Source organism: Anomaloglossus baeobatrachus, chromosome 4 (assembly GCF_048569485.1).
Source record: "Anomaloglossus baeobatrachus isolate aAnoBae1 chromosome 4, aAnoBae1.hap1, whole genome shotgun sequence".
In the NCBI taxonomy this organism is placed as follows: domain Eukaryota; kingdom Metazoa; phylum Chordata; class Amphibia; order Anura; family Aromobatidae; genus Anomaloglossus; species Anomaloglossus baeobatrachus.
In genome coordinates, this window is record NC_134356.1 from 383,130,630 (window position 1) to 383,157,457 (window position 26,828).

The 26,828-nt window shown below is 45.8% G+C and overlaps 1 protein-coding gene across 2 annotated transcripts in view; it reads right to left on the reverse strand.

The window, feature by feature from the left end:
• Nucleotides 1-26,828, reverse strand: part of SEMA3E (semaphorin 3E) — a 391,499-nt gene that overhangs the window by 95,490 nt on the left and 269,181 nt on the right. For both annotated transcript variants that reach the window (XM_075345228.1, XM_075345227.1), the window contains exons 3-4: nt 9,486-9,545; nt 4,691-4,810 (exon numbers count right to left, since the gene is read on the reverse strand). In XM_075345228.1, coding sequence (XP_075201343.1) covers nt 4,691-4,810; nt 9,486-9,545 — 180 coding nt within the window. The remainder of the gene's footprint in view (nt 1-4,690; nt 4,811-9,485; nt 9,546-26,828) is intronic.

Genomic DNA, 26,828 nt, shown 5'->3' on the forward strand with positions numbered 1-26,828 from the left:
CATCTGGGACACCCGTCACACTGGGCTGCTCCACACAGCAAGCACAGCCTCCGCTGCCTGCACAGCCCCCACCGCTGGAGTGCCAGCGCAGCCTCCATCACTGCAGTGCCAGCACAGCTCACACCGCAGCGCCTGCACCATCACCTTACTCTTGCACCGCATCTGCCTCCTGAGACCCCGCTCCACCAATGCTGCTGCCCCCCTCTGGTAAGACACCACCAGAGTATAAGACAGACCCCATTTTGTTTTTAACTTTTTTATCTCTACATTTTGGGTGTGTCTTATAATCTGGTGTGTCTTATAAAATTATAAAACAAAAAATAAGGTATATCTACATTAATAGGGAATAAACAACTGGAAAGAGAAGAAGCACGAATAGGGTCTTAGAAACAAGGAGGATTAGTGTGGGTTGCAAGGCTCAACTTGAGTAGTTGTGAGAGTCGCAACTACTATTAACATATGTAAATAGCTGCTGCAGCGTCCCTGCAAAGGATGATCTGAGTGTGATAATGAAAGGGAAAAACTGAGCTGCCGCTAAAGAACCCCTGATCCAAGGATGGAGAATTAGTGATTTTTCATTTATCAATTCATTTATGAGAAGCAATCTCCTTCATCAGGACAAAAAAATCACAAGTAGATTGATTCTCAGACATGCGTTGACAACAAAATCACCAATTCACCATCCTTGGATCAGGGGTCTTTCAGTGGCAGCGCGATTTTTCCCTTTAATCCTCTCACTTAGATCATATCTAAATTGATTAAATAAAAGAATGGAATACCATTTTAACGCCTACCATAGACATGTGTATTGCACAATCTGGGACCAATGTCATGGCAAGTGATGCAAAATTAATTTTCCTCAAGTATTATCATACAAAACACTGCTTCTGCTGGTTCAATTATGGTTTTTGAGGTGTTATACTGATGATCCCAAAGGAATGTAAAAACACATTTTGCTTTAAGACAGGAAATTCCTTTTTATTTATGAAGAGATAAGTTGATATCATTAATAAGCATAAAGAAGCTATCCCTATTCTATACGGAAGGGGATAAGTTCCTGATTATTGAGGGACTTATCGCTGGGATCATTACCATTCTCAAGAATATAACTCTGCAGTATCCCATCTGAATAGATCAGAGATTGAATGTGCACTTACGCTCCATACTTTCTCCATGGGACTACAGTAGATAACCTGGAATTGATGGCGGTCCCATCTCTCAGACAACCAGTATTAGGAATTTTTTCCCTATCGTTTGGAAAAGCAGTAAGTTCTAAACTTGGTTAAAACCCATTAATAAGCTAACATTTTAGTTTTAGCCTCATTAGGCTAAAGACAGCCTTAAAGCATGTCCGCTAATTCTTCTGACTACACAACCAGTTCTCCCAATGGGGAGAGGGGCGACAGGCCTGCAAGAGACATCTGGTGATTAATCTCTCCTGAAATAAAAAGGATTGGGAATTTAAGTTTAGTTGGATCCTGTTACATAATTAATTCTGCCCAAACAACAGGCACCAGGATTCAGAGCCTGATTGGACGATTGCAGCCAGGTATATGTTTTTCTGAAATTCTCTGGCATTTCAGAGAAAATATAGTTAGAAGATCCAGCTGTGCACCATATCCAGAGACAAAATCAGTCTGGCTCCTTCCAGCCAGCTGTTCCCAGTGCTGCTAGAAGTGATTAACCGAACTTAAACTTTGGGAGAGACCTGTCAATCACCTGCAGTAGCGCTGTGAAAAGCCATCCGTAGGCAGTGCTGGCGTTTCCGAGAAAAATATACCTCTCAGAATTTGAGCAGCCAGGCTCTGATTCATGTTGCTCATGGTTTGGGCAAGATAAATCAGTTAACAAGTTAACTTTAAACTTCAAAATCTGTCTCCACAGATTTCAAAGGCCATACGCATCATATAGTGGTCCAGTTTTGCTAAAATCAGTGGGTTTGGATGACTTTTAACTAATATACAATGTATATGGAGGTCTTAAAGAATCTGTCACCAGGTTTTTTTCTCCCTAATCTGAGAGCAGCATAATGCAGGGACAGAGACCCTGATTCCACCTGTGTGTCACTTACTGGGCTGCTTAGTGTAGCTTTGATAAAATCCCCTATTAATCAACAGTAGATTATCATTAGAGGATTACTTGGCATGCGGCCAGGTAGTCCATCCTCTTCATGAGCTCTGTATAACTGCTAGATCTGCAGCACACACAGTATATATATATATATATATATATATATGTTTATATATATATATATATATATATATATATATATATATATATATATACGGAATATATATATATGTATACATATATATATATATATGAGAAATAATTTGTACTATTAAACACCATGGAAAATGGCACAAAATAAGTAAAAGTAGTGGTATCACCATCACGTGAAAGGGGTATTCTAGAGCAAGTTGAATATTAGGCAAGAACGAATAGTCTAACACAGCGGAACCTAAAAATGAGTAATATACACACTGTTATGATTCCACTCTATTTCAATAGCTCGGCTGTCATCACAAAATTGCTTATATTTCATATGCATACTTACAGTTACGTGGCACTTTTCTCAAAGTTCCATTAAGAGAAGTGGAGGATAAAAGAATCGGCATATATCTGCCAGCATGCAAAACGCATATCAGTGATCATGTTATTACCACTAAGTTAGCGAAAAAAAGAGTAGTGCTAAAAGTTTGTGCAATACACACTGTTAGGGGTACTTTAAACGTTACGACATCACTACCACTATATCGTCGGGGTCACGTCGCTAGTGACGCACATCCGGCGCCGGTAGCGACATCGCAACATGTAAATCCTAGATGTAATAATGAACGAGCACAGAAGTGTACAATCTCGCTGATCTGTGTAACGTCGTTCATTTCCATAATGTCGGATCGACCGCAGGTATGATGTTGTTTGTCGTTCCTGCAACTCCACACATCGCTGTGTGTAAACGTGCAGGAGCGACAAACATCTCCTTACCTGCGTCCCGACGGCAATGCGGAAGGAAGAAGGTGGGCAGGATGTTGTGTCCCGCTCATCTCCGCCCATCCGCTTCTATTGGCCGGCCGATTAGTGACGTCATGGTGAAGGGAGCGATTGTTCGGCAGTCACAGTGACGTCGCTGAGCAGGTATGTGTGTGTGACGCTGCCGTAGCGATAATGTTCGCTACGGCAGCAATCAACACATATCGCATGTGCGACGGGGGCGGGTACTATCGTGCTCGGCATCGCTAGCTGATGCTAGCGATGTCGCAATGTGTAAAGTACCCCTAAAGCGGGCTTTACACGCTACGAGATTGCTACAGCGATCTCGTTGGGGTCACGGATTTTGTGACGCACATCCAGCCGCTGTAGCGATCTCGTTGTGTGTGACTCCTAGGAGCAATTTTGGATCGTTGCAAAAACGTCCAAAATTGCTCCTCGTTGACATGGGGGTCCTCTCCCAATTATCACTGCTGTCACTTGGGCGAAGTTGATCCTTGTCCCTGCGGCACCACACATCGCTACGTGTGACGCCGCAGGAACGAGGAACCTCTCCTTACCTGCCACACGCCGCTTTGATTGGGCGGCCGCTTAGTGACGTCGCTGTGACGCCAAGTGAACCGCCCCCTTAGAAAGGAGGCGGTTCGCCGGTCACAGCGACGTCGCCGAGCAGGTAAGTACGTGTGACACTGCCGTAGCGATAATGTTCGCTACGGCAGCAATCTTCACATAGCGGCATAATGATAGGGGCGGGTGCTATCACGCTCAGCATTGCTAGCATCGGCTAGCGATCTCGTAGCGTGTAAAGCCACCCTTAGACTCTATTTGATTCTTATACTAACAGTGCTGTTATTAAAAAACAATTATTTGTGGACAATTTGAGCTGCTTTAAAAATTTGTTAACATCTAGCATTATTTGTAACAAAAATAATTGATTTTGGTTCTATTTTTCTACGTTGTATGAGAAATATACAATTAATATTAAATCAAAGAATGTCAGCAAAAAGTCAATGATGATCCTTTATGACCTAGGACATACCTATATGACCAAGGTTGGATCTGTCTCTTTAATACAGGCTCGCATTATTCCCCGCACATATCTGCTGATCTGATCAGTAAACATGTGCACTTAACAGGCGCAGATGGATCGGAGATCCACCCGCTCCTGTTAACTAGTTGGATTGAGCCGTCAAACTCTGACAGTGCGATCTAATGCAGTCTGAGGTGCTGGACATTGGACATAGCAGTCCATGCAATGCTCGTAGGGGTTTCCAACATTTGTCAATGGAATAATTATAATGATATGCTACTACTTGGGACTGTGCGTATCATTTAATCGTTTTAATTGCATGAGGCCACGGCATATTATCATATCAGTAACATTAGTGGATTAAAACTTAGCTTTAAGATGTTACTGTTTTATTGAAACTGAGTAAAAGAATGAAATATAAAAACATAGAACAAAAATCACTGCAACTTTGAAGACTGACTTCAAAGGTTTCCAATGATCACTAGTTATTTTAGATGTAACTTTAGAAGCAAACGTGTGGACTTATGGTATTGAAAAAAAGGAATTCCAGAGGATACCTTGTAAAAGTTTTAAAGCTACAAATCAAAGACATACATAAAACTCTGATGAGCAACAAGAATCTGCAGAACTGCTCTGAAGTGCATGAGGTGTACCTTCAAAAGCACATACCTGTGACCGGAGTCCAACTCTTAGAAAAGTGCAAACTGGATCAAATGCTCCAGTTCCACAAGCCAGAATATGTGTCCGATTATAATGATGAAGAATCCGAATAAAATTTGCACATTCTCTCTGCAAATATATGAAAAATAATGTTTTAGTAACATTTAATAATGACAATATATTTATAGAAAATAACATTGAGATGAAAAGATAGATAGAGCAATAGATAGCTAGTTTGACAAATATTGTATTTGAAGGATGGGAAGATTTTCTATGTCTTGGTCTCCTGCAATGATTTAAGGCAATTTAGGCATTGTGGCTATGTGAAAATATTCATCAGATGGCTAATAAAATTGACTATTACTCGTCAATTTTGAGACAAGTTAATGCCGTTAGGAGATTGATCACTGTATACACATTCAGCAAACAATCTTCAGAGATTTGTTTATGCAGGTAAGGATAGATGATATATTATATGGATGGTAATTTTGCCCAAGTAAAATTAAAGAACTCAGCTATTTCCATCGTCAACCATAATTATTAAACCAAACAGACGGCCACATGATTGACTAACCCCCAGGCAAACTCTCTGTCCCTCCAGTCATAAAATGAGGAGTTTAGTTTGCTTCCAGTTGTAGGATGTTAAGTGACCAGATATTTATAACTTATATTATGGATAGTTGATAAATGTCAATCTCAAACCTCTTTAAGAAAGCATAGCATGCTAAAAATAAAAAAATATACAAGTGCTAAATAACTGCTTAATCATGTCTAGATTAGTGATAGGTAGACCCGGACTATAGAAGTCCAGATACATGTTGGTTCAAAGGTATAGGTGCACCGATCCAATACCCGAAGTTCTCAGGGAATTCCGGGTAACTATTCTGATCTGCCAATGCGGGTAATTAAAAAAAAAGTAAAGGAAAAATAAAGAAAAAATGAAAAGCAGGCGCGTTAGACTTCTAAATCACAAAAAATGGCTGTAAAACTACTTTAAGGGCCTCTTATTAACCTCATACAGTCAGACATCACCACCGTCCTGTGTGACAGTGTGTCTGACTGCTTTCAATCACAGACACCATGTGCGTGTCTATATTGGTATAAAAAATAAATTTAAAAAATTGCTATAGATTTCCTCATATTATGATACTTAGCACAGATAAAACATATCGCTACAGGCTGAAGCCCCCATCTGTGTGTTTATCTTGGCTTTGTATCAAAATAAGAGGGACCAAATGTGGCTTTTTTACAACTTATTTAAATAAATAAAAAAATTTAAAAACGGCATGCATTGCCCCCAATTTTGATACCCAGCCATTAAAATGCTGACAGCTGGGGGCTGGTATTGGGCCCCCTCAGCCTAAAAATAGCAGCCACCAGCCACCCAGGAATGTCACATCTATTTGATGCGACAATCCCGGAACATTAACTGGCTCATCCCTATTACCCTGGTGTGTTGGAAATCGGGGTAATAAGAGGTTAATGACAGCTCACAGCTGCCACTAAGCCCTAGATTAGTAATGGGAGGCTATGGGACCCCTCCCATCACTAATCTGTAAGTGAAATGTCGTTACAGCTAGAGGTTCCCATGGTCGTTCACCTGTGACTGCAGGTAACCTGACCTCAGGTAACCTCAGTGCACTCCGGGACCTCACCTAAGGTGAGATCACTGAGTTCACAGACCTGCATCTCCTGGAAAAAAAAACTTGTTTTTTTTGGAAGGAGTTGAAGATTTGGTGCTAAAATGTATGCACCATATTCCTGCACCAAATCTGTATCTTCTGGTAAAAAATATCACATCAAAACAAAAAGTGGTTTTGATGCAATAGTGATGTGATTTGTTACCAGGAGATGCAGCTTCGGTGCAGTAATATGGTATAAAAATTTCAGCACCAAATCTGCATCTCTTGGCCAAAAAATGCACAAAAACATTTTTGATGCTATTTTGGTGCAGTTTTCTGCCAGTAGGTGCAAATTTGGTGCTGCAATGTCTGCACCAGAGTTCAGCACCAAGTTTTCACCTACTGGCAGAAAACTGCACGAAAATAGCGTCAAAAATATTTTTTTGACTTTTTTTTGCCAAGAGATGAAGATTTGGTGCTGAAATGTATACACCATATTCCTGCAACAAATTTGTATCTCCTGGCAAAAAGCACTCCAAAGCCGCTTCTTGTTTTGATGTGATGTTTTTGCTAGGAGATGCATATTTGGAACAGGAATATGGTGTATACATTTCAGCACAAAATCTGCATCTCTTGGCAAAAAAAGCAGTTTTCTGCCAGGAGATGTATCTCTGTCAACTCGGTGATCTCACCTTTGGTAAGGTCACTGAATTTAATGAGGTCACCTGAGGTCAGGTTACCTGCAGCCACAAGTAGAGGACCGTGGGAAACTCCAGCTGTGACCGCAAATAAACTGAGTGGCGTCACCACTTATCACTGCGGCTCAGTCATTTTGTGCCTGACGCCCACAGTGTGTGGTCATATTCTGTGCCCGCGCACTGTAACTTCAATATGTAGCAGAGCTGGAATCATCATGGGACCTTGTGTGTGTTATGTTAGACTGGGTGTTTTTATGGTTAATAAAGGGGAGAAAGAGGGTGTTTTTTTCTTTTTATTTCAAATAAAGGATTTTTTCTGTTTTTTTTTTTTTTTATTTCATATTAGTAATGGGAGGGTTCCAGAGATGCCTCCCATGACTAATCTAGGGCTTAGTGGCAGTTGTGAAATGTCATTAATCCCTTATTACCCTGATTGCCACCGCACTAGGGAAATTGGAATAATTCAGATAAAGATAAAATGGATGTGACAATCCTGGGCAGCTGCACGCTGCTATTTTTGGGTAGGGGCCCAATAACCATGAGTCTCCCCAGCTGGAGAATACCAGCCACAGCTGTCAGCCTTATCATGGCTGGGTAAAAATTGGGGTGACTGCATGCCGTTATTTACAATTATTTAAATAATTAAAAAACAGTTGCATATGGTTCGTTTTATTTTAATACACAGCATACAAGATAAGCACACTGCTGGATGCTGCTGCCTTTAGCCGTCTGCTTTGTCTGTGCTGGGTATCATAATATGGGAGGACCCTATGCCAATTTTTTAAATTATTTATTTTTAAACCACAATAGGGACACGCACAGCATCTGTGATTGTTTGCAGTCAGACACACTATCACACAGGGTAAGCGCTCTGTCTGACTGCAACCAATCAGAGATGCTGGGGCTGCAGGAGGGTGGGGCAACCAGTACATATGCATAAGGTTAATGAACAGCCTCGGAAGTAGAATTACAGCCATGCAGGAGAATGGTAAGTAGAACGTGCCTGCTCTAATTTCCCTATCCCTTCTACCACCATTTTAAAGCACCGGATTTTAGTGCCCATTAAACTTTTATGGGGAACAATGTCCAGGCAGATATCTGGGATCATTTCTGGGCCTGACCCGGGTTTTTTATTAAGCCCGGTTGGACCCGCCGATCCTGGGTATCTGCGGGTCTGCCCATTGTCTAGATCATTGCATATAAAGCATATACTGATATGATGTACAATGGGAAGGTGCTTCTATAGGGTAAATATTGGTTTTATTTTATGATGCTGCGAATAAGGATATTTATAAAGACATTTTAAAGTCAAAGTCATGTCTTCAAAAGATTAAAGATTAGATTACCTACTTTATTTACAACAGAAGCCATCTCTGTGACCTCAAAACATGCACAGCTAGAGGCCAATACATCACACTTTACATTGGAAAACTGACATAAACTCTTTGAGAAGTCCCCAAATTTTTGTGCAACATGGAGTTTCAAGCAGCTCTGCCAAAATGGGAGGAACATGAGAAGCTAGAGCTTTATGGAGTGTAGCTATACTGGCATGTCAAGTTCATGGAAAGTGATGGCGTTTCTTATGCTATATCTATGGCATCTCGCACAGAGGCATAATCCACTGAGGATATGCTCTAAACTCATTAAGTGACATACACTTCTAAATTAATTAAGTGTATCTTTTTCCTGCATGCCCCTCATTAAGAATGGCATATGCCATGTTAGTCTTACTGTAATCAATCGGGGGGACATCATATACATAAAAAATATTTGAATATGTATGTCCACCTATAGTCTTTTATTCCAGCAGTAACACTTAAGGATGGCCTGTCATTTTCCATAAACTTATGATTTCTTCACCTTCTTTAAATGATACTGTTTCCTAAATCTGGACTTTTTTTATGGCATCTCTTTTCTGTATGCAAATCTGATTAATTTTAGTCAAGTGGCTGTGGTTGACTCTTTTCTAATAGATTCTTATTGAGGACCACATATATACAAAGGAAAGAGGGGGCCATATCTCAGGAATGAAGAGGTGTAGGAGAAAATGATAAACAATGCCAGATTCAGGAGAACAAAACAAGTTTAAAATGTCATATATTCATAGGAAATGACAGCTCTTCATGACCAAACAGGAAAGTGTTTAAAAGTAAAAAAAAAAGTGCTTAATGGTCATATTGTTCCCAATACCCGTGTGCATTCTGGAGTGTGACGTGTTATCATGAGCAGCACCACTGCTTTAATTTTCAATAGCTATTATACATGTGGATGGTGTAAAGGCCCCATCACACACACAGATAAATCTGCAGCAGATCTGTGGTTGCAGTGAAATTGTGGACAATCAGTGCCAGGCTTGTGGCTGTGTACAAATGGAACAATATGTCCATGATTTCACTGCAACCACAGATCTGCCAAAGATTTATCTCTGTGTGTGATGGGGCCTTTAATCCTAAATTAAACACATTACCGGTATCCATTATTTACCTCTTCTCTTCCCTTTCGATAGCAATCGTCAATTTGCTGTTCTGAGCTTGACCAATGTATCTGGGAGAAAGAAAAGATAACTTTTTAACATCACTCTCCATACAGCTTTTAAAACTAAAATACTTTTAGAGAATCATAAAAATGGGAATCTCAGTAAAATGAGAACATGTCATTGTTTAGAAGAATATAGAAACCTTTAAATATCTGTTTTAGCGATTGTTATGCTTTTTTAACCACTGGGTTTGCTTTTTGTTTCTGGCTGTTGAATGCGGTTGAATGAATGACTGTTTAACCGCTAACAAGCAGATTAATGTTGTTTATGTAATCTATTATTTTACTCAGCTTCCTAGCAGATTATGGTAACATAAACCACACCCTGATTGGTGCGGATACAATAACAGAGTCATCTATCAAAAGAAATAACACATACATTCCCTACAAAAGAAAAAATGGCTTAAATATTCCAGTATTTTTAAGCTTTTAAACACGGTCCCTTTTACTGAAAAATGTTACTTAATTGTTTATCAAGAGAGTAAATTATGCAATGCTTTCCATGTAGAGGCACAGCTTTATGGCTCGATAAATTGCACTTCTTCAGAATGACATGAGATAATTAATAGTGCATTAGTCTTAATAAACTTGAGATACCAACTTAAACTCCCACTTATCACACACAAATCTCTTAGAATTGAGAAAAAGCCAAAGCCTATTATTGTCAAAAATAAGAAGCAACTTCACATAAGTATATTTTCATCAGAGTAAAAGGCTTAAAGTTACAGTCAAGTAAAGTAAATTTCAAATGCCTCTCAGCTATAATTTTTTTCCTGTTCAATATAGTATACAAAACTATGAGATAAAGCCACAAATAATCAAAAACATGAAGAAAAAAACACCAAAAATTAACTTTTATTAGAAATGCTTTAAAATTTTATTGTATTCCCAAGGATGAGAGAGCGAGCATACATACACACACACACACACACACACACACACACAATATCCAACATTGAAATTACAGATTGAGAGGGACATATCGTAAGGTTATGCAAACTATGGAAAAAGCACTTGTTGCTGCCATGCGTATGACTCGCACAGCTGGTATGCACCGTCATTTTTACTGTGGGCACCACCCTGTGCCTGAGCAGCTTGCTGAGCTTTCTCATGAAACTTTCCTAGCTCTTCTACAGTTGTTTGTTGCTGTTGAGTCTCCTTCTGGCTATAGGGAAGCACAGCCAGACTCTGCAGGAATTTGAACTCACTGTTTTTTGCAGAATTCTGCTTCCCCGGCCTATCTCTGATCAGGTGTTATATTAGCCAGCTCCTCCCTTTACACCATTGCCTGGGTTTAGGTACTTGTCATTTCCTGTCTTGAGCTCTGCCTGAAAGAATTTTATGACTCTCTTAAAACTTACTCAGCTTGACTCCAGTTTATCCTGATCTTTACTCTCCTGACCTCAGTTTGGTTTCCTGAACCTATACTGCCCAATCTCATCTTGGATTGCCTGACTATGTCTCATGCCTCTGTCCTCCTTTACCTCGCACCCTTTTTCTGAGGTGCAGTGTCAGATACTGTCCTTGAATCTTACCTGGCGACTACCAGCAGTTAAGCCTTTCCTCACCATCACAGGCTCTAGCAAATATCCGGTAGTCACTTAATCATGCCTCTCCAGGGTAAGCCTGGCTTGTGGCATTGTAGGTCTACATCTACCAACCATCACAGTCACCCATCAACAATCACAGTCACTAAAATCTACAAATTATCATTTTTTTAGAGCCCTTAGTAGCAAGCTGTTTCATGTGCGAAAATCATAAAAACCGAATTGTAGAACATTTTTTTAACCACATGAAACCTCATAAATCGGATCTTCTGGGATAATTGTGTGTTGCCTTCAGTTCATAGATTTGCCATTTATCACCACTGAGAGGGACAGAATCCTTGAACTGAGTGATAATGGTTTATCACTCCAGTAAGGCTAGGTTCACACACTGCGTTTTTTTGACACTGCGTTTTTGTGTGTTTTTTGCGACAAAAACCGCACAAAAACGCACCCGTGGCAAAAAAACGCGGCAAAAAACGCACGCGTTTTTGCCGCGATTTGGTGCGGTTTTTTTCTGCATTTTGCTGCGTTTTTGCTCACTGTGTCTTTATGCATTTTTTATCAGTGAACAATGCCGTTAAAGATTGTTGAAAAATAAAAAAAAAAAGGTCTGATGTCATTTCCTTAATAATCAATATGTTTTTCATTCTCCACTAGTGTATGCAGGAGAGCAGACAGCTGCAGCAGTATAAGGCTCAGCATGCTCCATCCATGACTGTATGCTGGAGGGAGAGTCAGGGGAAGCAGACCTACAAGGCTCAGCATACTCCACCCACTAGTGTATGCAGGAGAGCAGACAGCAGCTGTCGAACTACAAGGCTCAGCATCCTCCTTCCAGGACTGTATGCAGGATTTCTTTGCCCCCCCAAACAAAAAAAATGACGTGGGCTTCACCATATTTTTGTATGCTAGCCAGGTACAGCAGGCAGGTACGGGCTGCCCCCAACACCTAGCTACCTATTTGTACCCGGCTGGGAACCAAAAATATAGGGAAGCACCTTTTTTTTCTTTCATGAATTTCATGAAATAATTAAAAAAAAATGACGTGGGCTTCGCCCAATTTTTGAGTCCAGCCAGGTACAACTAGGCAGCTGGGGATTGGAATCCACAGTGCAGGGTGCCCATGCTTTCTGGGCACCCCCGTTGCGAATTGCAGTCTGCACCCACCCCAGAAAATGGCGCTTTCATAGAAGCGCCATCTTCTGGCGCTGTATCCAACTCTTCCAGCTGCCCTGGTGACGGGTGGCTTGCTGGGTAATAATGGGGTTAGGGCTAGCTGTATATTATCGCTGGCCCTAAGCCCGAAATTCATGGTGTCACGCCAATATATGGCCACCATGAATTTCTAGTAAAGATTAAAAAAAAACACAGAAAAATATTTTTATTAGAAATAAAACAACACAATTAGTGACTCCATCTTTATTGAAATAAAGAACCCCCCTCCACAGTAATCCTGGGTCAAGGGTCCTGCGCCGTCCAATCTGGATCCAATATAATCTGATCGGTTTGCTGGAAGGCAAAGCGATCAGATGATGTGTCAGGTTCCAGGATGTGAATCACATCACATATCAGCTGATTGTATAAAAGCCGTTTATACAATCAGCTGATGCATCACGCCAAAAAAAAAATAAAATACTCACTTATGTGCTGATTACCGGCAGCTCCTGGAGCGGAGTCTGATCCCGTCCGATCGCTGCAGTAGCTGCCGGTAATCAGGGATGAAGTCTCCTGACGGCATCTGCTGACAGGTTAAGCCGGCTGTGCACCGGTGTCACCGCGAGACTTACGATCAGCTGATGTGTCAGGTGACTGCATCAGGTGATCAGCGCCAGGTCCTGCAACAGCTATCGGAGGTGCCCCGGGGATACTGCACACAGCCGGAGTGGCGGTATTGGGAGAGGAGCTGGGAGCAGGCCTGGCACCGGGAGTCTGCAGACAGGTGAGTAAGACATTTTTTTTTCTACTGTTCACTTTTGTTTTCGCAGCTGCCTCCACCTCCCGCCCAGCCATGGAGCTGCATGGGAGCTGACATACACAGGACTGGAGGTGGACGCAGCGGTGACGGTACCGGGAGGATTCACGCTTCTGTGTTTACTGACAGAAGGAATCCTCTTCCTGTACATATCACCTTACTACCCACCCCTTGCATGTATAGCTGCGTTTTTAGTAATAAAAACGCACTAAAACGCAGCTATATTTGAAATTTGCTGTTTTTATTGCGTTTTTGAACATCTCATTGAACTCAATGGGTGGAAAACGCAGTGAAAAATGCAAAAATAATTGACATGCTGCGTTTTTGTGGGCACCACAAAAACGCAGCTAAAAAAAACGCTGTGTGCGGACAGCAAAAATGAAAACTCATAGACTTTGCTGGGGAAGCAAAGTCATGCAGTTTTCTGAGCAAAAATGCACCTGAAAAACGCGCAAAAACGCTGCGAAAAACACACTGCGTGAACTTACCCTAAAACCCAAAGAGTGTAGGCTGAGATATTAGCACTGTTGAACATTTCATGTGCCACTGGTTGGGAAAACAATTACAAACTGGTGATAGATATGAGCAATGATATTCATTCTGTACTTCAATACAATTGAACATCACATATCAAGCTTAAGGCATCAAACAATGTCTATGCAAACAATAAGAAGGCATTTGTACACCATTGGGCTGTGAGCCATATATCCAGCTACAGGTGTTCTACTGAAAACACACCACCACTATCAATGGCTAGATGCTGTAGAATAAGACAGTAATGGAGGGAGGAAATAAGGTCTATCCTCTTCAGCGATGAGTTCTGTTTTTGTTTTCAACAAAGATTGGTCGGAAAAAAATGTGGGAAACACCAGTAGGAGATCATACCTGACCTCCTCCTTGGATTTTGGTGTGTCATGACTCGTGATGTAATGTACAGTAGCCAAATCCCTCTAGTCTTCATTCCAGGTAAACTAACATCTTGGATTTACATTAAATTGGATATGGAATCAAGTGCTACAACCATTTCTCCAAAGTGTCACAGCTGTTTTCCAAAAGAACACCATAATTCCTCATGTTGCTCATTCTACTGTCAGCAGCCTACATGTTTAAAACCTTCTACCATGGACAGCAACATCTAAAATTGAGCACATCTGGGAAATCATTGATTGGCAATTGCAAAGAGAGCTGCCAGCAGCAAATTTTAATTATTTGTTGGCCAAAGTGCATGCAGAATAATTACAAGAAGCCAAAATGAGTGATAATTAGTGATGAGCGAGCATGCTTGTAACTACTCGGTACTCGCACGAGTATCGCTGTACTCGGGCTGCTCGGCGGGGACCGAGTAATCTCGCGATACTCGTGCTGTACTCGTGGTCTTCATCCCTGCATGTTGGCGCTCTTTTGAGAGCCAGCCCTCATGCAGGGATTGGCTGGCAGACCACTGCAATGCCACAGCCCTGTTAGTTGTGGAATTGCAGTGATTGGCCGGCCTGCACAGCGTGACCGAGCCTTTATACCGGCCGGCGCGCTGTGCTCTGCTCACAGCTATCCAGACAGTGAGTGCAGGGAGAGTGTCGCTGATTCAGGGAAAGCTTTGCGGCCCTTTATAGCTTTTTCAGTTGCAGGGCTGCAAACAGTGTGACCAAAAGTCCTTCTCAGGACTATTCTAGTTGCATACAGGCAGGCAGGGTATAGCCAGGTCGGAGTACAGTAGCAGAGTCCTTCTCAGGACTATTGTTGCTATATACAGGCAGGGTATAGCCAGGTCTGAATACAGGCTAGTGACCAGAAGAGTCCTTGTCAGGACTATTGTACCAGTATACAGGCAGGCAGGCAGGCAGGGTATATATAGCCATTCCTAGTGGTGACCGTATACCAGCCTTCATCATATCTGGGGCTGGTGTACACAGTCTAAAACAGTCCAGATAGTGTCTGACTTGTCTGTAATTGTCGCTCCCCAAAAAAACCTGTTAGGTTCTTATTGCGTCCGTGCTTGGTTTTTAAAACCGCACGTGTGTGCCTGTCGGTGGCAGCGTACAGGTGCACTTGTGTGCAATTTCCACAAACTTTGATATAACGCACAAGTAGTGAATATACACGTCAGCACAGCATTGCAAAATGCGCAAGGGCATTGGCAAGGAACAAGGAAGTGGACGTGATGGTGGTGCAGGCAGAGGCCGAGGTCGTGGGCAAGCTCTAATTTCGCCACAACAAAGGGCCACATCTAGTCGCTCGCACGTCCTGTCCCAAATTCTTGGGGACCGCAGCAGTACACCGCTCTTGAACCAAGACCAGTGTCAACAGGTTGTTAGTTGGATAGCAGATAATGCTTCCAGTCAGATTGGCACCACCACAAACACTCTGTCTTCCACACGGTCAAGTGTCAGTAGCCGTGATACTGCACCGCACATTTCTGAACCTGATCCTCCTTCCTACCACCAGGCTGAGTACACGTCCTCCTCGGACATTAATGATCCCACACTTGGACACTCGGAAGAGCTGTTCACGTTTCCATTCACACATTCTGGCCTCTCGCCAGCTCATATTGAAGTGGGTCATGAGGAGATCGTCTGTACAGATGGCCAAATATTTGAGCAGCCACGTTCTCACGAAGTTGGCAACGTGTCTCAACAAGTGGTGGACGATGATGAGACACAATTGTCAGGAAGTCAGGAGGAGGAGCAGGGTGCGGAAGAGGAAGACGACGTGGTGGATGATCCAGTAACTGACCCAACCTGGCAGGAGGATATGCAGAGCGAGGACAGCAGTGCACAGGGGGAGGGAGGCATAGCATCACAACAGGCAGTAAGAAGCAGGGTGGTGGCCCCAGGCAGAAGTCAGGCAACCGTTCCCCGGAACAACACGACGACACAAGGTGCCTGTACAAATGTTAGGTCTTCCCGAGTCTGGCAGTTTTTTAAGTTGGATCCAGATGATTCAAAAAAGGCCATTTGCAACACCTGCCGTGCCAGCATCAGCAGGGGTACCAAAACTAGCAGCCTGACCACCACCAGCATGATCAGGCACATGTCAGCCAAGCACCCGACTTTGTGGGAAGTACAACAGAGTCGAGAAGCAGTGCTTGCTGATGTCACTGCTACGTCTTCGCTGGTTGTGCATGTGAGCCAATCCCCTGTCCATGCTGCCTGCGAACAAGCCTCCTCCACTCCTGCACCTGCAGTTGCCTACGCAGAAAGAACACCATCATCAAGCACGTCCTTGTCCCAGCGCAGCATTCAGTTATCCATTCAGCAAACCTTTGAACGCAGGCGCAAATACACTGCCAACACCCCACATGCCACAGTTCTAAATGCTAACATTTCGCGACTGCTTGCGCTGGAAATGTTGCCTTTTAGGCTGGTGGAGACAGAAGCATTCCGTGACCTGATGGCGGCAGCTGTCCCACGTTACTCGGTCCCCAGCCGCCACTATTTCTCCCGGTGTGCCGTCCCCGCGTTGCATAACCACGTGTCACAAAACATCACACATGCCCTGAACAACGCTGTTTCACCCAAGGTCCACCTAACCACAGACACGTGGACAAGTGCTTGTAAGCAAGGCCGCTACATCTCGTTGATGGCACACTGGGTTAATATTGTGGAAGCTGGGACCCAGTCTGAGCGAGGGACGGAACACGTCCTTCCCACACCAAGGTTTGCAGGCCCTACCTCAGTCAGTGTTTCACCCACACTCTACAGCTCCGGAATGTCATGCTCTTCAGCCTCCTCCTCCTCCTGCGCATCCTCATCCACTGTACCCTCCACACCAGTCACAAGCTGGAAGCACTGCAGCACTGCCTCGGCAAAGCGGCAACAGGCTGTGCTGAAGCTAATCTGCATAGGTGACAAACCCCACAATGCAGAAGAGCTGTGGACAGCTCTGAAACAGCAGGCAGATCACTGGCTCACACCTATGAACCTAAAGCCAGGAAAGGTCGTGTGTGACAATGGCCGGAACCTGGTGGCGGCTTTGAGGCGAGGCCAGCTGACACATGTTCCATGCGTGGCCCATGTGCTCAACCTCGTGGTTCAGCGGTTTCTAAAGTCATACCCAGAGCTGTCTGATCTGCTGGTAAAAGTTCGCCGCCTGTCTGCACATTTTCGAAAGTCACCTACTGCTTCAGCCGGCCTTGCCGGCTTTCAGCGCAGTTTGCATCTTCCGGCTCACAGACTGGTGTGTGATGTCCCCACGCGTTGGAATTCAACTCTGCACATGTTGGTCAGGATATGTGAGCAGAAGAGGGCAGTTGTTGAGTACCTGCATCACCTAAGCCGTCGGGAAATGGGTCAAACTCCACACATAACACCTGATGTCAGACCTATGTACCATCCTCCAAAACTTTGAGGACTCCACCAAGATGGTGAGTGGTGATGACGCCATTATTAGCGTCACCATACCGCTACTCTGCCTTCTAAAACGGTCTCTGCTGAAAAACAAACATGATGCATTGCAGGCGGAGCGCGATGAGTTGCAGCAAGAAACAGTAGTGGGTGTGGGTGATGATAACACACAGCCCAGCCTCGTCTCATCACAACGTGCAGTGGAGGACTATGACGAGGAGGAGGATGAAGACATGGAGCAACTCTCCGGCCAAATTGAGGATATGACATGCACACCAGTCATATCCTCGGTTCAGCGTGGCTGGCCAGAGGACAGGGTAGATGAGAAGAAGGAGGAGGAGGAGGAGGAGGACAGCATGTTCAGTCATCTTGTTGGTCAGGCTACTGAAGTCCTGGCTGTTAAGAGTCTGGCGCACATGGCTGACTTTATGGTAAGCTGCCTGTCTCGTGACCCTCGCGTTAAGAACATCTTGGCCGACAATCATTACTGGTTGGTAACACTGTTAGACCTACACTACAAGGAGAACTTTTTGTCTCTTATTCCCGTGGAGGAGAGGTCAACCAAAATGCAGCAGTTCCGGAAGGCCATAGTCACGGAAGTAGGCAAAGCATTCCCCTCACAAAACGCTAGCGGCATAGGTCAGGAATCAGTGGACAACCGAGGCGTACAGCCGAGAGAGGCACAAGTCCAATCCGCCAGAGGTAGGGGAACAGTCTTTAAGATGTGGGACAGTTTTCTCAGCCCCTCACGTACCACAGCCCCTGAGGTGCGGGGTAGTGCCACAAGAAATCCTAAGTTTGCCCAGATGCTGAAGGAGTACCTTGCAGATCGAACAACTGTACTCCGACATTCCTCTGTGCCTTACAATTATTGGGTATCCAAGCTGGACACGTGGCATGAATTGGCTCTCTACGCCTTGGAAGTCCTGGCCTGCCCTGCCGCTAGCGTTTTGTCAGAGCGTGTTTTTAGTGCCGCAGGTGGAATCATTACTAGAGATGAGCGAACCGGTCGCGGTTCGGCTCGAGGTTGGTTCGCCGAACGGACCTCCCGTTCGAGTTCGGTTCGTCGAACGTTCGACGAACTGAACTCGAACTGCATAGGAAACAATGGCAGGCAATCACAAACACAGAAAAACACCTAGAAAACACCCTCAAAGGTGTCCAAAAGGTCACAAACAACTCACAACACATGGGAAAGTGACAAGGACATATACTCATGCGAAAACAAAAGAGCTGGACAAGGAAAAAGAGGAGGACACACAGATATATGAGTATATGCAAGGAAACATGCCATTATTGTGCAACTTGAGCCCTGCTCATTCTTGGCTTCCAATCTTGATAAATTGCCTGAGCTCGCCACGTACGTCTTGGGGATCTTGTCGTGTCCTGCAGCCAGCGTTCTCTCGGAACCTGTCTTCAGTGCTGCTGTGGGTCTGCTGGCAGATAAGCACACGTGTCTGTCCACTGACAATGTGGACATGGCTCTCAGAGGACTTTTCTTCCCCGGGGTCAGCCAGGGGACGGGAAAGGCACGCGTATTTTTGAGAGTGCTTCATGCAAAGCATCTTTTTCTTTTTCAAAAGGGGGCTCAACCGATGCCAGTCAAGTGGGGTGTGTGTGGCCCAGTGAGTGGCAACGAGGGAGACTGTGGTTGGAGTCCCCTCGCTGTGTTTCTAAAAGAACCAAGATGAACAAGTCATGGCTCTCAGAGGACTTTTCTTCCCCGGGGTCAGCCAGGGGACGGGAAAGGCACGCGTATTTTTGAGAGTGCTTCATGCAAAGCATCTTTTTCTTTTTCAAAAGGGGGCTCAACCGATGCCAGTCAAGTGGGGTGTGTGTGGCCCAGTGAGTGGCAACGAGGGAGACTGTGGTTGGAGTCCCCTCGCTGTGTTTCTAAAAGAACCAAGATGAACAAGTCATGGCTCTCAGAGGACTTTTCTTCCCCGGGGTCAGCCAGGGGACGGGAAAGGCACGCGTATTTTTGAGAGTGCTTCATGCAAAGCATCTTTTTCTTTTTCAAAAGGGGGCTCAACCGATGCCAGTCAAGTGGGGTGTGTGTGGCCCAGTGAGTGGCAACGAGGGAGACTGTGGTTGGAGTCCCCTCGCTGTGTTTCTAAAAGAACCAAGATGAACAAGTCATGGCTCTCAGAGGACTTTTCTTCCCCGGGGTCAGCCAGGGGACGGGAAAGGCACGCGTATTTTTGAGAGTGCTTCATGCAAAGCATCTTTTTCTTTTTCAAAAGGGGGCTCAACCGATGCCAGTCAAGTGGGGTGTGTGTGGCCCAGTGAGTGGCAACGAGGGAGACTGTGGTTGGAGTCCCCTCGCTGTGTTTCTAAAAGAACCAAGATGAACAAGTCATGGCTCTCAGAGGACTTTTCTTCCCCGGGGTCAGCCAGGGGACGGGAAAGGCACGCGTATTTTTGAGAGTGCTTCATGCAAAGCATCTTTTTCTTTTTCAAAAGGGGGCTCAACCGATGCCAGTCAAGTGGGGTGTGTGTGGCCCAGTGAGTGGCAACGAGGGAGACTGTGGTTGGAGTCCCCTCGCTGTGTTTCTAAAAGAACCAAGATGAACAAGTCATGGCTCTCAGAGGACTTTTCTTCCCCGGGGTCAGCCAGGGGACGGGAAAGGCACGCGTATTTTTGAGAGTGCTTCATGCAAAGCATCTTTTTCTTTTTCAAAAGGGGGCTCAACCGATGCCAGTCAAGTGGGGTGTGTGTGGCCCAGTGAGTGGCAACGAGGGAGACTGTGGTTGGAGTCCCCTCGCTGTGTTTCTAAAAGAACCAAGATGAACAAGTCATGGCTCTCAGAGGACTTTTCTTCCCCGGGGTCAGCCAGGGGACGGGAAAGGCACGCGTATTTTTGAGAGTGCTTCATGCAAAGCATCTTTTTCTTTTTCAAAAGGGGGCTCAACCGATGCCAGTCAAGTGGGGTGTGTGTGGCCCAGTGAGTGGCAACGAGGGAGACTGTGGTTGGAGTCCCCTCGCTGTGTTTCTAAAAGAACCAAGATGAACAAGTCATGGCTCTCAGAGGACTTTTCTTCCCCGGGGTCAGCCAGGGGACGGGAAAGGCACGCGTATTTTTGAGAGTGCTTCATTAAAAGCATCTTTTTCTTTTTCAAAAGGGGGCTCAACCGATGCCAGTCAAGTGGGGTGTGTGTGGCCCAGTGAGTGGCAACGAGGGAGACTGTGGTTGGAGTCCCCTCGCTGTGTTTCTAAAAGAACCAAGATGAACAAGTCATGGCTCTCAGAGGACTTTTCTTCCCCGGGGTCAGCCAGGGGACGGGAAAGGCACGCGTATTTTTGAGAGTGCTTCATGCAAAGCATCTTTTTCTTTTTCAAAAGGGGGCTCAACCGATGCCAGTCAAGTGGGGTGTGTGTGGCCCAGTGAGTGGCAACGAGGGAGACTGTGGTTGGAGTCCCCTCGCTGTGTTTCTAAAAGAACCAAGATGAACAAGTCATGGCTCTCAGAGGACTTTTCTTCCCCGGGGTCAGCCAGGGGACGGGAAAGGCACGCGTATTTTTGAGAGTGCTTCATGCAAAGCATCTTTTTCTTTTTCAAAAGGGGGCTCAACCGATGCCAGTCAAGTGGGGTGTGTGTGGCCCAGTGAGTGGCAACGAGGGAGACTGTGGTTGGAGTCCCCTCGCTGTGTTTCTAAAAGAACCAAGATGAACAAGTCATGGCTCTCAGAGGACTTTTCTTCCCCGGGGTCAGCCAGGGGACGGGAAAGGCACGCGTATTTTTGAGAGTGCTTCATGCAAAGCATCTTTTTCTTTTTCAAAAGGGGGCTCAACCGATGCCAGTCAAGTGGGGTGTGTGTGGCCCAGTGAGTGGCAACGAGGGAGACTGTGGTTGGAGTCCCCTCGCTGTGTTTCTAAAAGAACCAAGATGAACAAGTCATGGCTCTCAGAGGACTTTTCTTCCCCGGGGTCAGCCAGGGGACGGGAAAGGCACGCGTATTTTTGAGAGTGCTTCATGCAAAGCATCTTTTTCTTTTTCAAAAGGGGGCTCAACCGATGCCAGTCAAGTGGGGTGTGTGTGGCCCAGTGAGTGGCAACGAGGGAGACTGTGGTTGGAGTCCCCTCGCTGTGTTATACATGCTTTTAGAAGGGCATGACATGGCTTGGAGGTTGACTTTCATAAAATGCAAACTGTTGGCTACCAAAATGCTGCCTTTCCAACAACTGTGGTTATAGGCAATGAGGAACATACTGATGAAGATGAGACGCAGATACCCGATTGGGATGACAACTTAAATATTCGGTCAGGGCAAGAAGAAACTCGGTCTGAGGGGGAGGGGAGTGCAAACACAACAATTGATGATGAAGTTCTAGATCCCACCTACTGTCAACCCACAGTCAGACACTCGAGGAGGTCAATAGAGGCGGTGGAGGAGGATGCAACCGACGTCGAAGTAACCTGGCGCCTTCCTGGACACAGTCGGAGCACTGGTAGCACGTCTACAACTGCATCCTCAGCCACCACTCTGCCTCTGAGCATTATTCGGGGTGGATCAACAGGTCGCATGGCCTCTAAGCCTTGCCTAGCCTGGTCCTTTTTTGACATAAAAAAAGATCGGCCAAATTATGTGATCTGTAACATTTGCCATGGTTATCTTAGTAGAGGTCAAAACCTCAGCAGTTTGACAACTTCTTCCATGAATCGTCACATGAATAAATATCATATGGCCTGGTGGGAAGCTCACCGTGCTGCAATGCGGCCTAGTGGAGCCAACCATCCACCGCCTGCCCCTTCCAGGGCATCCGCGCGCTCGTCATCTTCTAGGACTGTGGGGACAGCTGTCACACCTGTTTTTCCACCCACAACTTCCACCACTGTAACCGCAACAGGCAGTTTGCTTGGTAGGTCGTCAGTTGGTTTGGAAGGGGAAACAAGTGAGTGTGTACAGCTCTCTCAGACATCGATAGCACTAACTTTGGATGAAGGCAACATCATGTCTCCGCCTGCACTTTCCTCCCAAAGCTGCATTTTTCCAGGGACACCCTACTCAACACCGTCTACACACAGCAGCCAGATCTCTGTCCCTCAGATGTGGTCAAATAAAAGGCCACTTCCTTCGACCCATGACAAAGCGAAGAGGTTGACTCTATCCCTCTGTAAGCTGTTGGCTACAGAAATGCTGCCTTTCCGCCTAGTGGACACACAGGATTTTAGAGACCTTATATCTGTCGCTGTGCCCCAGTACCAGATGCCTAGTCGCCACTACTTCTCTAAGAAAGGTGTGCCCGCGCTACACCAGCATGTCGCACACAATATCACCGCTTCCTTGAGAAACTCTGTGTGTGAACGGGTGAATTTCAGCACCGATACTTGGACCAGTAAGCATGGACAGGGACGTTACATGTCGCTGACTGGGCACTGGGTAACTATGGTGATAGATGGTGAAGGGTCTGCTGCACAAGTCTTGCCGTCCCCACGACTTGTGTGTCAATCCTCTGTCTGTCCAAGTTCCGCCACTGCTTCTGCATCCTCCACCTCATCTGGGTCCTCCACCTCCGCCCCAAGCCTGCCTGGTCAGGCCACCAGCGTTCTCACTGCGCAGAAGGAATCACGCACCCCTCATTACTATGCTGGCAGCAGAGCGCAACGGCATCAGGCGGTCTTTAGCTTGACATGTCTTGGCAATAAGAGTCACACATCTGAGGAGTTGTGGTCAGCTCTGCGGTCCGAGTTTAATAAATGGTTGTCTCCACTCAACCTGCAGCCTGGTAAGGCCGTGTGCGACAATGCTGCAAACCTGGGTGCGGCCCTTCGCCTGGGCAAGGTGACACACGTGCCTTGTATGGCTCACGTGTTGAACCTTGTTGTCCAGCAATTTTTAACACACTATCCCGGCCTAGATGGCCTTCTGACCAGGGCACGGAAACTGTCTGCAGTGCTCACTTCCGCCGTTCAAGCGCCGCAGCTGAGCGACTTGCATCGCTCCAGAAGTCTTTCGGCCTGCCGGTTCATCGCCTGAAATGCGATGTGGCGACACGCTGGAATTCAACTCTCCACATGTTACAGCGACTGTGGCAGCACCGCAGAGCCCTGGTGCAATACGTCATGACGTATAGCCTGGGCCAACGAGATGCAGAGGTGGGGCAGATCACCCTGATGGAGTGATCTCAGATCACGGACCTATGCACCCTTCTGCACAGTTTCGACATGGCGACGAATATGTTTAGCGCTGACAATGCCATTATCAGCATGACGATTACAGTCATTTACATGCTGGAGCACACGCTAAACACTATTCGGAGTCAGGGGGTGGGACAACAGGAAGGGGAGGAACTACAGGAGGATTCATATGCGCAAGACACAACAACATCACCAAGGTCCAGACGTTCATCATCACCAACGCGGCAGGCATGGGACCATGGGGGACAGGGATCAACAAGGGCGCATGGTAGCAGGCGAGATGTTGAGGAAGGTGCAGGAGGACATGAAGATATGGAGGACGAACTGTCCATGGACATGGAAGACTCAGCTGATGAGGGGGACCTTGGTCAAATTTAAGTTGAAAGAGGTTGGGGGGAGATGACAGAGGAAGAAAGAACGGTTAGCACCTCTATGCCACAAACACAGCGTGGACTTGGTCCGCATGGCTGCGCAAGACACATGAGTGCCTTCTTGTTGCACTACCTCCAACATGACCCTCGTATTGTCAAAATTAGAAGTGATGATGACTACTGGCTTGCCACACTATTAGATCCCCGGGACAAGTCCAAATTTTGTGACATAATTCCACCCATAGAAAGGGACGCACGTATGCAGGAGTATCAGCAGAAGCTGTTACTCGATCTTAGCTCGGCTTTTCCACCAAACAACCGTGCAGGTGAAGGGAGTGATTCTCCCAGTTGTAACTTGACAAACATGGGACGGCCTCGTCATCTTCAACAGTCTACCCGTACCAGTAGGACCGTATCTGGTGCTGGTAACAGCAATTTTATGGAATCTTTTCATAATTTTTTTAGACCCTCCTTTGCAAGGCCACCAGAGACATCAAGTGTGTCACATAGTCAACGGATGGAGAGGATGATACAGGAGTATCTCCAAATGAACATCGATGCAATGACTTTGCAAATGGAGCCTTGCTCCTTTTGTGCTTCAAATCTAGAAAAATGTCAAGAGCTCTCCAGTTACGCCTTGAAGATTTTGTCGTGTCCAGCTGCCAGCGTTGTCTCTGAACGTGTCTTCAGTGCTGCTGGGTGTGTGCTGACAGATAAGCGCACGCGTCTGTCCAGTGACAATGTGGACAGACTGACGTTCATCAAAATGAACAAGTCATGGATCCAGAAGGAATTTACTACCCCTGTGTCATCCTGGGGAGAGTAAATGCTTGTGGATTTGGAATGTGCTTGATGCAAATCAAAACATCCTGTTTGCAACTAGGGCACAAGTCCTGCCACTGATGGGGTGTCTGTGTGCCCAATTTGGGGAAAAAAGGTAGACTCCGCTTGGAGTAACCCTTGCTTGCTGTGTTTTTTAAAAATGATACAAGATGAACAGATCTGAAGGCAAGATGAAGGCAACATCATGTCTCCGCCTGCACTTTTCTCACAAACCTGCATTTTTCCAGGGACACCCTACTCAACACCGTCTACAGACAGCAGCCAGATCTCTGTCCCTCAGATGTGGTCAAATAAAAGGCCACTTACTGCGACCCATGACAAAGCTAAGTGGTTGACTCTATCCCTCTGTAAGCTGTTGGCTACCGAAATGCTGCCTTTACGCGTAGTGGACACACAGGATTTTACAGACCTTATGTCTGTCGCTGTGCCCCAGTACCAGATGCCCAATCACCACTGCTTCTCCAAGAAAAGCATGCCCGCGCTACACCAGCATGTCGCACACAACATCACCACTTCCTTGAGAAAATCTGTGTGCGACAGGGTGCATTTCAACACAGATACTTGGACCAGTAAGCATAGACAGGGTCATTACATGTCACTGACTGGGCACTGGCAAACTATGGTGAGAGATGGAGAAGGGTCTGCTGTACAAGTCTTGCCATCCCCACGAGTTGTTTCAATCCTTGTTCTGTATGTAGAAGTTAATACACTGCTTCTGCCTCTTCAACCTCGTGTGGGTCCTCTACCTTGGCGCAAACCCTGTGTGGTCAGGCCACCCTTCCTTGCAACTGCGCACAAGGACTACCACACACCTCCTTACTATGCTGGCAGCAGAGCTCAATGCCATCAGGCGGTCAAAGTTTTACTTTGAAATGTATGGGAAATGTGAGTCACACCGCTATTACAGAGAATAGTAGTCAGGCAGGGTCAAAACATTAATTGAGGAACAGGAACAGAATGGGACGGCCAGGAAAGAATCAGAAAACAAGCAGAGGTGAAATGCGTATCGGCCAACAAGGTACATAAACAGCAAGCAGGAAAAGTAGTCAGGTAACAAGCACACAAAATCATAAAACTGAACTGGGGGTAAAATTAACCAGAGGTTCATAGCTATGTCTGGCAGTGGTCTGCAGACAGGATGGGCATAAAAAAGGGTGTGGTGTCTTCCCATTGGTTGTAGCTGAATGATGGTATTTCATCTGTGAGATACCCACCAGCTACATTCAGCCAGAGATTCTGCATCTGTCAAGGTAATGCAGCCCAGTGGGTGAGCATAACCTGCGTCCACCTGCGCCGCTGGCATCGACTACTCTCCCATCATCAGCACTATTCATGAAAGGAACACGTTGTCACCTGGCGACCGGAGTACAAATTGACGGAGCGGACTCCGTTGGTGACTTAACAGCCGTGTGCGGCAATGATGCAAACCTGGCTGCGGGCCATCCTCAGGGCAATGTGACACACGTGCCTTTTAGGGCTCACGTGTTGAACCGAATTCGCCAGCAATTTTTAAAACACCATCACGGCCTACATGGCCTTGTGCAGTGGGCACGCTCGCTATGTGCTCACTTCCATCGTGCGCACACAGCAGCTCAACAACTTTCATCACTCCGGAAGTCTTAGGGTCTGGCAGTTAAACGCCGTAAATGCGATGTTTCGACACGCAGGAATTGGAATCTGCACATGTTGCAGCGTGTGTGGCAGCACCGCAGAGCCCTGCTGAAATACGGTAAGACATATAGCCTGGGATAACTTGATCCAGAGGTGGTGCAGATCACGCTGCTGGAGTGGTGTCAGATCAAGGACCTATGCACCCTGCTACACAGTTTTGAAATGTCGACGAAGATGTTTAGCACTGGCAATGTCATTCTCAGCGTGACAATTCTGGTCATCTACATGATGGAGCACACTGTAATTATTATTCGGAGTCAGGTGTTGGGACAAGAGGAAGGGGAGGAAGTACAGGAGGAGTCATATGCGGAAGGGATAACAAGATCTACGAGGTCCAGATGGTCAGCGGCACCTATGCGGCAGTCATGGTGAGGGAGAGGGATTAACAAGGGCGCATAGTATCAGCAA